Here is a 12335-nt window from a genome sequence, read left to right as displayed (position 1 = left end):
GCATAGGGTAAACGCTCCATCTCCTTAGCAATCCTAACTCTCCCCCCAAAAAACCTGTTCCATACTTTTCCCAACCACACCCAGCAACCCTCCAGGTTCACTCCAGGCTCCTTCCCTCTCGCTTGGTTCCTCCATTACCCCTGACACTCCCAAGCCTTTACACTGCTTCTGATGGGTGCAGGAAATACAGTTCAGTATTCTAAATTAAATAAATTACTCAAAGTTCTGTATTAATATGCCTAGTAAGGAATCTGTTCATTTAAAAGAAAAAAAAAAGTACCAGAATCTTTTTTTTTAAATCTCTATTGTTACAGACATACTTTCTGAAAGATATTTTGAAATAAATTCCCAAAATAATTGAAACTGGCATGATTATATTGTGTTATTTTGACAAATAAAATATTCAGAATATTGCAGAATTTTAAAACATCATGAGCAGAATTTTTAATTTTTTGGTGCAGAATTCCCCCACGAGTAATTTACATTGAGCAGTGAACCAGTTCCTACTACAGCAGTGGTTCCCAAACTGGGGTTCGTGAACCCCTGGGGATTCACCAAATGTTACAGAGGGTTCTCGGGAAAAAAATTCCCTAATGGCGGACAGAGCTCTCCATAGGGATCCTGGGCAGCACGAGGTCAGCAGCCCGGAGCCTTGGGGACTTCCAAGAGCTAAGCAGATGAAAGCAAGCATATTTATTACACTGAGGAGATTCAAACGTCAAGACTCCTTAGAAGAAATTGAAAAGGAGGTGGATATTATTTGCTGTTTTTAAAATTAAATAGGCTGCTAGGGTTGTTTTTAAATTATTACGAAGATCAAGTTTAAGCTTTGTTGTAATGCGCAATGTTGCTCAAGATCTGAATGCTTGTGTAGGACAAACTCTTTGAATTGCCTTCTTAAATACCTTCATGCTGTTTCACATCTGGTACTCCTTGATGAAATATCCGAGTTAGAGGTGCCAGTACGGGGGGAGGAGCGGCAATGAGAGTCATGTGAGGCCCCTGCGTCGGCCCACCCCGGGCGGGTCCCTCCCCTTTTTTCCCCGTGCCTCCCCACACTTTTCTGGCAGTGCCCGCCCAGACCCTAGGGTGAACGGGGGCTTTGACCCCTCACCCTTTTTTTCTATTGGCGCCTCTGATAGGAGCCTTGTCTTATAACAGGCTTAATCAAAAGAGATAAGCTACAAAAGTGAGATTTGGAAGAGTTGCCATTTTCATAATGTAATAAAAATACTGTAATGATAACTAATAATTAATAAACAGTGTGTAGTAAGCATGTCATAAAAACAAATTTTATATTTCCAAGATAACTGCTTTTATAATTTATATTGAGGTAAAAGAGAAAATCATTGGAAATATTCATTTTTAGGAGGGAGTTCGTGAGACTTGACATTTTAGTGAAAGGGGTTCGCGGGTTATTAAAGTTTGGGAACCACTGTACTACAGAGACACAATCTATCGGGCATCTTAAACTGAAAAAGTCTTCTTATCCTCCTCTCGCCACTGGAAAGAAAAGTATTCTCTCTATACACTCCCCCTACCACCTATATATAAGAGTGGAAAAAAACAACGGCTTTTTTTTCTTAATTTAAAAAAAAATCTGGTTTTTTTTTTATTTAAATCTGATTTTTTTGCTAAAATGCTTTTGTAGCTATAATGTATGTTAATTAAACCTCAATGATATCTCACCATGGAGTAGGGATTACAAATTCTAATTCTATAGCATGAGACAATATATTCATGTAATGTTTAAGAAAGATTTTGTAAATGAGTTCCAATAGTTCATGGATTAGGGACCCAATCTTATGTGGCTCCAGGGGCTTCTGTATAGATTATTTAGGTTAATCTGTCTATCTACTCAATAGGACTCAGTCTAGAAGATACAATCAGAGATGCTTAGTTTTGCAATTCGCAAACTGTGGATTTGTGGATAATATGCTTAACAGCAAAAATGTTTTTAAATAAATAAATATTATATAGAGGCGAAAAATAACACCTCTGTCCCTCTGCAAATTTGTGTACATGGAGTCAATCCCTTACCTCTCTCTAAAAGTGCAAAGTTTCAAAAAGTTCAGTGAATAGAAGATTGTTGGGGGCGGAATAGATCTGGACAAGGAGAAGAAGTCTGGAGATAAATGTGAGAAGGGAGGGACAGGCAATAGAAACAAAAGTGAAACTGTTTAAGCAGCATATTCCAGAAGTCATGAGGTCTGAGTGTAGCCTTCATTGATTTGAGATCTACCATACCATTCTCTCACTAGAAGGGAAAATCTATAATTGCAACAGGCCGTAAAAGAGACCCAGTCTGGGAATATTTGAATGAAGTTCCTCTGCCTGTGGGTAAGACAGGCATGGGTGCAAAATGCAAACAGCACAACAAAGAAATGCAAGGCCTGGTCGCCCAAATGAAACAACATTATGAGAAGTGTTCATTCTCAGGAAGAAGCTGTGTTGAAGATGATGAAAGGAACATGTCTGAACATGCAGGATCTTCAGGTTGGTAAACTTCTTTGTTTTGTACTTCTTTCTTAAGAAGACTGCCTGTCTTCCATCTAGACTATTCTTGAATTCTCATGTTTGAGCAAAAAATATAGTTGTTACTCTACGGTATTATCATTTTAGATGCGGCTGTAATAAAAAATAAATAGGCAGATCTTCCTTTTACAATTTCACCTTTAAAGTAGTACTGAATGTCAGTGAATGCAATGAGTAATACTAAATGAGCAGTATGGTGGTAATAATTAAATAATTAAATAACTGCACTGACTTATGCTGTTTAGAAGAATCCATCCACAACTACAGGATTCTGAAGACTATCCTCCTTCAAGATCACCATCATTTTCTATAGTTTCAGAGTTATCTGCCAATGATAGTGTTAGTCACATCACGTATGTCACATAGTCACAGTATAAAAATCTCCATCATCCAAATACAACCATAGATAAGTTTGTGATAAGAACCAGCAGATTGCAAAAAGAGGTAACTGATGAAAAAATTTCCTGGTTTGTTTATGCAACAAACTCTCTTTTCCGCATGACTGAGAACCCACATTCATTAACATGGTTCAGTCATTAAGACCAGAATACTAGACCACCCAACAGAACAGATGTCACAGGGAAATTGCTGGGTAAAGTGTATGAAAGAGAAACTGAGCAGTGTGCAAAAGGTCTGAAGGGTGAAATTGTTAACCTGAGTCTTCATGGGTGGAGCAATGTCCACAATGATACTGTTGTATGCGCTTGTGTGACAACTGAAGAAGGGAATGTCTTCCTTACAGAAACAATTGATACATCAGGAAATGCGCACACAGCAGAATACTTACAGAAGTAGCAGTAAAAGCTATAGCTAACTGAAAAAAATTCAGATTTCTAGTATGCAACTTGGTCATAGACAGTGCTGCAAATGTATCCAAGATGAGAATTTAGGAGAGAGTCCCAAGCTAACAACATATGGTTGCAGTTCCCTTTGATGCATTTCCTAGCCAAAGACTTCAGTGTTCCAGAAATAAAGGCTAATGTTATTGAAATTGCAAAATACTTCTGCAACAACTACTTTGCAGCAGTTGCTCTGAAAAAAGTGGGAGGAACCAAGCTAACTCTCCCACAAGACGCATGATGGAACTCAGTACTGGACTGTTTTGAGCACTATAACAAGAACTGGCCTAATCTTATGAGAAGTTTGTGAACAAAATTGTGAAAAAATAGATGGCACTGTCACAGCCACAGTTCTCAATATTGGACTTCAGAGAAATGTTGAACACATGCTGAGTACCCCGAAGCTTATTTCTGTAGCCTTGAATGAAATGCAGGGAATAGCTGTTTTATTCCTGACACTGTTGAAATTTGGAAGGAATTGAGTGAGATCTTAAAAAGAGAAATATGTAATGACAGAGTTAAATTACAAGCATTAAAAAAAAAACAAATGGGACAAGCACTATCTCCAGCTCATTTTCTTGCACATATTCTCAATACTCGGAACCAGGGTCAAACCTTAACTGCTGAAGAAGAGGAGTTGGCTATGATGTGGACATCCAGCAATTATCCCTCCATAATGCTGACTATAATAAACTTCAGAGCTAAGAGTGAACCATTCAAGAAATATGTTTGCTGATGAGGTTTTAAAGAAAAAGTCACACCAGTGAACTGGTGGAAGTCACTTAAGCACTTGGATTCAGAGACTATTGAAGTGATAATCTCACTTTTAACAGCCATAGCTTCTTCTGCCGTTGCAGAAAGAATATTTTCTTCTTTGGACTAATTCATTCCAAACTGAGAAATCGTTTGAGACCTGAAAAAGCAGGAAAGTTTGTTTTTCTTTTCCAGATTATGAAAAAACAGGAAAATGAAGGTGAAGACGACTGAGTTAGCTGCAGAAGCCAATTTCTCATGTTGACCTGGCTGACATGGTCGATTTAATTTTTGGGGTTTTTGTTTTTGTTTTTTTTAAAGATTTCCTTTAACTATTTTAGTTAAAACTATTTTAACAAAAACAAACTTGATTTTAAAAAACTTGAATGTTTAACTAAATTCAAATGCTTGTTTTGTTAAAGTATTATAAGTTTGCTGTTGAAGACAATTCAGAAAGCATAACATTGTTGTTTTAGTTAAATAAAATAATTTAAATGTTTGTCTGGTGATGTTCTCCTCCTAATACAGCATGGCAAGAAAATCCTCCAAATAGTAATGATTATCCTGTTGAATTGGAGCTAGGTCACCTCCCAGTGACTTCATAAATATCTCCTTCAATTACCTTTGGTAAATGAAATAACCAAACAATCATTCACTTTCTGATACAGCTGTAAAATGAATCTGAAAAGTTTTCAAAATAAATCACTTTAAAAAATGTATAGTGTGTACCGTCTAAAAATGAAACCTACATCTATCTGAGTTGTGAAAAATATGTATTAAGGTTATACCAACCAACAAGAGTGCACTTTTATGTAGAAATCCATGATTAAATTGAGTCTTCCTAACTAGTGATTTAAATCATGATTTAAATCAAATCCACTCTGCTATATATTCTCTTCCATCTCATCACAGAAGAATGGAATTTGAAACCTGATTATGGTCACTTCCTAACTAAAGGAACCAACCCAAACAAATAAAACTCAGTCGCAAATCTCTTCATTTATATGCTATATATGTCTGTATATATTTATACATGCTTTAGGCTGTCTTGTGGACGAAAGTACATTCTACTTGGTGTGCTTAGTTCATTGAAGAGTCATTATTTCTCAGTGAGATGGAAGCTATTGAGAAATAATGACTCTTCAATAAACTAAGCACACCAAGTAGTATGTACTTTCATCCACAAGACAGCCTAAAGCATGTGTGCAGAATGAAGTGTTTCCATGTAAACTTTCATAAAGCTGTGTGGTAAAATGAGAGGAGCACTCTTAAAACATCACTTTTCCTGGGCACACAATTCTCAGTCTTTTCACTTTTTTAGCTCAGGTAAAAAAACCTCCCAAAAAAGGCTGATTGCTGCAATTGAGTTAATGACTGTCATCCTAAATAACGTATGTCCAAAATAATAATTCATAAGGATTTAGTTCTTTCAGAGAGACCACATGCTCTCAGCCAAGAACATAAAGGCTACTACTTTGAAAGAAAGTGTTTAAGTAGTTGAGAGTGACCCACATAAGAACAAGATACATTTTTCAGTCATCTGAAAGTTTTGTATTTTGTGCATTTAATACAACAGGTTCATGTTTTCCCTACCAGCATTATTAAAAGTCTTCAGGGCTGTACCGAGGTGTCCTTCCCCCTTAAATAATGTTAAGCAACTATTTTCAGTTTTCCAATTACTAGACTAGCGTACACAAGGAGAATTATGTATCTGCTTTCTCCCTTGACCTGGGAAACTGTCAAAGCAAATAGAAAGATACAGTGCTTCCTTTCTATAAGGCTGCTCCTGAAAACCAATGGTTTTTCATCTTGTTACAAGACACACGTCATTAGTTTCTATATGAACTACTATGAAGTTGGGAGACCAGACCCTAAGAGTAACATTAACAGAGCTTTTTAAATTATCTCACTATACCCTAAACTAATTCAGCATTAGATGTACAGCTTAAAAAGCACAGGCCAATCATTCTTAAGTCTGGCATCAGAATAGCATTGAGAACTGGCCAACTCAAATATTATTTTATGTGCAGTATTTACCTATGAAAGGAAAGCCATTTGACTCCTTCACACAGCACTACTCCCGATGTCATAAGAAGTTCTGCAAAATATTGAGTCTCAATTCCTTCTTCCTCATGCTTTTTAAACTGGATACCAGATGTTGTTAGTAGTTCTATGGAGTCCTGGGCATACATGTCCTCCCTAGGATGAGAGACATAAGTAATACAACATTCAGATCCACACAAAGACACAGCCTCAATATCAAGTTTATAAGTAAAATCCAGCACAGAATGCTGTGTATACTTGGAACATTTTGCCCATTGTTTCAATAGGCAGTGTTAAAATAGATTTAACAATGTAGACACCATGCTATAACTGTTAAGTATGTACACATCTGAAAACCATGCACTAAAATTGGTGATTATAAAACAAACAACTCTTTTACACAGTATTGACTAAGCAGTTTTAACATTATCCTCAATCCCATTATAAGATAAATTCAGGAACATTTAAAGGAAACAGCAAAGAAATTGAACCAAGCTCTCTAGGGATCAACATAGGACTATTTTCTTATATTAATCATAGATATTTGGGAGAAGACTGGTTGTTCAGACAAGATTATAAACTCCTCCTTCATATAACCAAACTACTTTCCCTAATGTCTAGGATCCTACTAAATTCACGGCCAGGAAAAATGCATCATGGACTGTGAAATCTGGTCTCCCCCCGTGAAATCTGATCTTTTGTGTGCTTTTACCTTATACTATACAGATTTCACAGGGAAGACCACCTTTTCTCAAATTGGGGGTCCTGACCAAAAAGGGAATTGCGGGGGGTTTCCACAAGGTTATTTTAGGGTGGGAGTCACAGTGTTGCCACCCTTATTTCTGCACTGCCTTCAGATCTGGGTGGCTGCAGAGCAGCAGTTGCTAGCCGGGCACCCAGCTCTGAAGGCAGTGCCCCTCCAGCAGCAGTGCAGGAGTAAAGATGGCCAAACTATACCATGCCACCCTTACTTCAGCGCTGCTGCCTTCAGAGCTGAGCAGCTGGAGAGTGGTGGTTGCTGACTGAGGGCCAAGCTCTGCAGGCAGCAGCACAGAAGTAAGAGTGGGAATACCATACCATCCTTAATTCTGCGCTGCTGCTGCAGCTGGCGGTGGCTCTGTCTTCAGAGCTGGGCTCCCGGCCAGAAGCCCAGCTCTGAAGGCAGCACCACTGTTTGCACAGCACAGAAGTAAGGGTAACAGTACCAAAACCCTCCACCCCAATAACTTTGTGACCCCTACCCCTCTCCCCCCCCCCACACACACAACTCCTTTATGGGTCAGGAGCCCTACAATTACAACACCATGAAATTTCAGATTGAAATAGCTGAAATCATGAAATTTACGATTTTTAAAATTCTATGACCATGAAATGACCAAAATGGACTGTGAATATGCTTGGGCCCTACTAATGTCATAAGGATGGATTTCAACCAAGATATATTATTCACTCCAATACTTTAATCATCAAGGAAATTACAAGTTGAGATACACCCTAAATGTTTAGGGAACTACTTTCCCTTGCAAAATTTCTGTGACTCTATTACTAAACATTCAAAACAAGCAACAAAGACAAGCTGAGTATATTGATTTTGAGAAACTGGAAGGGCTAGGGAGGGAAGATTACTCAGGAAAAATTCCTTCCCCCTTCTCCCAGGTCTGAAGTTATAAATCTTGACCTTTTTCTCTCTTCCTATTGATCAGTGTAATAATGAGATTAAAAAATCCCTAGCCGCCTAGTTTGTTGCACATATACACAATGATGCATAGTAAGAAAAGGGAATACTATTGCCAATACAATGTATTTCAGAGGGTACCCCTAAAAGCTTTCTACATTTAGGTAAGTCCTATACAACACCCATCATTGTGGTAAATGAGACCCATACAGATCTTTATATATTTAATATTCCACTGCTGCACAAATCCACCAAATTAAGACTACCAGCACAGGAGACCAGGAGAGAGGAAATCCTTAACTGTAGCTAAAAGCAACCAAAAACATTCTTTTAGTTATTAACTTCTGGGGCCTAATGAAGCCAACTGGGTTCCCTATTCAGGTAACCAACCACATTTTGGTTTCTAAATAAACATGAGTATAGCTTTGTTCTTTCACTAGCTTGTCCTTCAAAGACTTGCTCATGTAACAGTCAACATTCTAGCAACTGCTGATGTCAAGTTTAGAATCTCCCCCACTTTTCTCTTAATTTCTCATTCCTCTTCTGTTATTTCTAATTACTATTTCACTCTGTAAATTGCTTTGATACATTACGAATAAATGACACTATATAAGAATGGGCCGCTCCAAGTCAGACCTTATGAACATTAGCTATCATTGCCTATGCCATACTTGTTGTGTAGATAGAAGACTTTGATGTCCTACGTTTTCAGTTCAGTTAGGATTTTTTGGGGTTTTTTTAAAAATCCATTATTTACACAAGTGCATGTCAAAAAAACCACTAATTTTAAATGAGCAGGAAGTTAATGTAATATTCAGGATTTAATTTTATTAATAAAATCCAGAAATTTCCTTCTGAACTGAAAAAGCGTACTTGTTTTCTTTTGACTAACCAAGTTTGGGCTGAAAGTTCGATATCTTGTTCTGCACCCTGCACAAATACTGTTGGCAACAAAAATGAAGTTTTGTGCCCTAACACTTGTTTGTTTTTTAAATATCTTTGTCTGGTTTCTCTCAACTTAATGGTTTTGCGATTATATCATGCTACATACTAAGCAAGATTCCTTTTACAGTATATTTCACATTATTAGCACTATCAGAAATTAGACAATCTAGAAACAAAGAATTTAGGCAGAACTACTTCAGTTAAAGGCTAAAAATGCATATGAAAGAATTATAGAATAAATCTTCAAGGTGCTGAGTGCCCTCAACTCCCAGCTCAGCACCCTCACAAGACTGATCCTTAAGTTACACAGATGATAAAGCAGAATATATAAAGGAAAATACAGGAATGTGGGACTAATGAGCCAAGAAAGCAGAAATCCATTTGCCCAAATGGCCTTTTCTTGTATCTAAAGTGTCTTATACTCCAAGTAGAAAGGACCATACTTACTAAAAATGTATTAACACGAGTCCTTGCACAGTACTTATTTATACTTGCACAGTATTTATTTATTTTAAATAAATACTGTGCAAGTAATAATTATAACATGCTTCGGTGTAAGAAAAAAACTAAAAACCCAACAGTAATAAGATTTTATCACCACTTACGTTAAATTAAATTTAAAATTAAATTGCCAAGTTGAAGTTCCTGGAGGGTATTCTCCTTGCTCATTCATAAATGTCAGTCCTAGCTGAATTATCTTCAGCAAGTCTACATTACAGCGCAGCAGTTGGTACTGATAGTCCGCATTGCTTCTGAATTCTCCAATAGGCCTTGCAACTACACCTGGAAACTCTGTGTCCTGTAAAAAAATAAGTTTACAGCTTCAACAAAAGAGAAAACTTATCTGCAGCACACCCACTCCAAATATCAATATCTTGAAGAGCATTTTTCCAAAAACACTTAGCTTTATAACTCTCACTGAAAATATGGTATATGGCTGTATTCTTTAAAAAAAAAAAAAAAAAGATAAACATTACTATCACCATGATAGATTAGCTGCAGTGATAATTCAGACTTTCCATTTTCTTCAATGGATTCTGGATCCAGACATTGAAAACGACTAATTTCTTGTCACTGAGAAAACTTGTATACAGTGTTGTTGTAACCATGTTGGTCCCAGAATATTAGAGAGACGAGGTAGGTGAGATAATATCTTTTATTGGATCAACTTTTATTGGTGAGAGAGACACGCTTTTAAGCTTACTCAGCTGTGTGTGTCTATACTACCTCACCCACTGAGAAAATGTGATTAGACCACATAGTACACTAAACAAGGCTCAGTCACAGACATACCATGGCAACATAATTATACTTCCGTATAACTTGACGAATTTTCTTCATTTCTTCATCCAGGTTACAAGCCCAAACTTCACAAATTCTTTGGCTATGATCTACTGTAGCTGCTGGCATAGTGGGGGGGATTTAGATACCAGGCATCAAAGAGTTATACTTGATTGAGCGTCAGTTTCATAAAATAGATTTTAGATGTTTACCTAAAAGACAAGAACATAAATATAAATTTTGATTCCCAATGATTTGTAAAAGAATGCTTCCTTAACCTTCAGAGCAAGAGCCAACAGTTTTCCTGAAACTCAAACGAAAGTAAAACTTAGTCACTGAAAGTTTATGAACATGGTACTATTCAATAGCTGCATTAGTGATTTGGATAAAGGAGTGGAGAGTAGGCTTATAAAATGAGCAGATGATATCATACTTGGAGGGGCTGCAAGTGCTTTGGAGGATAGGATTAAAATTTAAAACAACCTTGGACAAATTAGAGAACTGGTCTGAACTCAAGATGAAATTCAGTAAAGATAAGTACAAGTACTTCACTTATGAAGGAAAAATCAAATGCACAGAAACAAAATAGGGAATAACTAGCTAGGCAGAAGTACTGCTGAAAAGAATCTGGGAGAGTAGTGGATCACAACCTGAATATGAGTCAACAATGCGATGCAGTTGCTAGGAAAGCTAGCATCATTCTGGGGTGTATTAATTAGGTGCATTGTACGTAAGAAATAGAAGCTAATGTCCCACTCTACCTGGTGCTTGTGAGAGCTCAGCTGGAGTCCTGTGTACAATTCTGAGACCCACACTTTAAGAAAGATGTGGACAGGCAGAAGAAAGTCCAAGGGATAGCAACGAATGTGATAAAAGAGTTAGAAAACCTGACCCATGAGGAACGGTTAAAAAAACCATTTTCTTCAATGAATTCTGGATCCAAACATTGAAAAAGACTAATTTCTTGTCATTTTAATCTTGAGAAAAGAAGCCTGAGGCGGTATCTGGTAAAGAGTTTTCAAAAATGTTAAGGGCTGTTATAAACAGGACATCTACTGGTGATAGAAAAAAAAGTAATGGGCTTAATCTGCAGTAAGAAAGATGTAAGTTAGATATTAAGAAATACTTTGAAATTATAATGGTAGTTGAACTGTGGACCAGGTTCCAAGGGTGGGGGGGGGGTAAGAACAGTTTGGACAAACGCCTGTCAGGGATGGTCTAGCTTACTTGGTGCTGCCTCAGCGCTGGGGGCTGAGCTAGATCTCCAGAGAGACCTTTCAGCCCTACAGCTCTATGATTCTAAAAGATGACACCCTACTTAAAAACAGACAGAACATTTTAGTTTTGTTAATTTATTTGGTGTGACCAATTTGCATAAAGCCAGCCAGGTTGCTGGCATCTCAGATAAGAATACTCCGCGCTGCAATGAAATACCTCCAGCAAGGACTCCCTCAATGCTCTCTCTCTCTCTCTCCTCGGAGAGCTTGTGCCGGAGTGCATTTCGCAGCACATGCCAACTAACAGAGTGAAATGCAGTGACGGAGGGAAGGGTCAGACAGCCGCCAGCACCGCACGGTTTCACGAGATCTTGGTGGAGTAATATATATATATACTCGCACCGTTCTAGGGGGACACAGACTCCAACTCGGAAGGGTCCGCGCTGGGAGCGGCTCGCTACCTGGCGCAGGTACCGTAACAGGCACCGCAGCGCCCCACAACCCCACTGTCCGTGACCCGCCCTCCCCCAGCTCAGCTACCTTCAGCCCACATGGAGCCCGGGCGCACGGCGGGGGTCAGGCGCTGCAGCGCCCGGTGCCGCGGGATCCAGGCCGCGAGCAGACGCCGCCCCACCCTAGCAAATAGGAACTGAAAACTGAGAGCAGCGCGCGCCCCGTGCGAAGCGGTGGAGCCCCCGGGCCTGGCCGCGCCCCTCACCCCGGCTCCGGAGCTTAGAGACCCCCGGAAAGGCCGAGTCCCCACAGCCCAGCACGCCCGGAAGCCAGGCCCCTCCCGCTCTCACCTACGCCGGGTTCACACGGGCGTGGCGGGGCAGGGCAGAGCCGGGCCGGGGGGTGGGGTGGGGGTCTGGCTAGGACCCGGCGAAGGCGGCCCCAGAATAGCGAGTCGCACCGAGAAGCGCAGAACCTGGCGCCCCCACCGCACAAAGCCATTACATCATCTCAGCGCGCCGCGCCCTGACCTTTCAAGTCTGACCCCTGACCCCGGCAGGGCGCTCTCGGTTCCAATCGCGCTCCACGTTCCGG

At 39.3% G+C, this 12335-nt stretch overlaps 1 protein-coding gene across 1 annotated transcript in view; it reads right to left on the bottom strand.

The window, feature by feature from the left end:
• CNOT7 (CCR4-NOT transcription complex subunit 7) overlaps positions 1-12252 on the bottom strand; it is a 33320-nt gene extending 21068 nt beyond the window's left edge. The window contains exons 1-4 of the mRNA XM_050948002.1: positions 12092-12252; positions 10084-10283; positions 9396-9589; positions 6165-6326 (exon numbers count right to left, since the gene is read on the bottom strand). Of these exons, the coding sequence (XP_050803959.1) occupies positions 6165-6326; positions 9396-9589; positions 10084-10200 (473 nt within the window). The 5' untranslated portion in view covers positions 10201-10283; positions 12092-12252. The remainder of the gene's footprint in view (positions 1-6164; positions 6327-9395; positions 9590-10083; positions 10284-12091) is intronic.
• Between the last annotated feature and the right edge of the window lie 83 nt (positions 12253-12335).

This window comes from Gopherus flavomarginatus, chromosome 3, assembly GCF_025201925.1.
Source record: "Gopherus flavomarginatus isolate rGopFla2 chromosome 3, rGopFla2.mat.asm, whole genome shotgun sequence".
NCBI classification, from domain to species: domain Eukaryota; kingdom Metazoa; phylum Chordata; order Testudines; family Testudinidae; genus Gopherus; species Gopherus flavomarginatus.
Note: the sequence above shows the minus strand (reverse complement) of the source record. Positions and strands in the feature narration are given on the sequence as shown.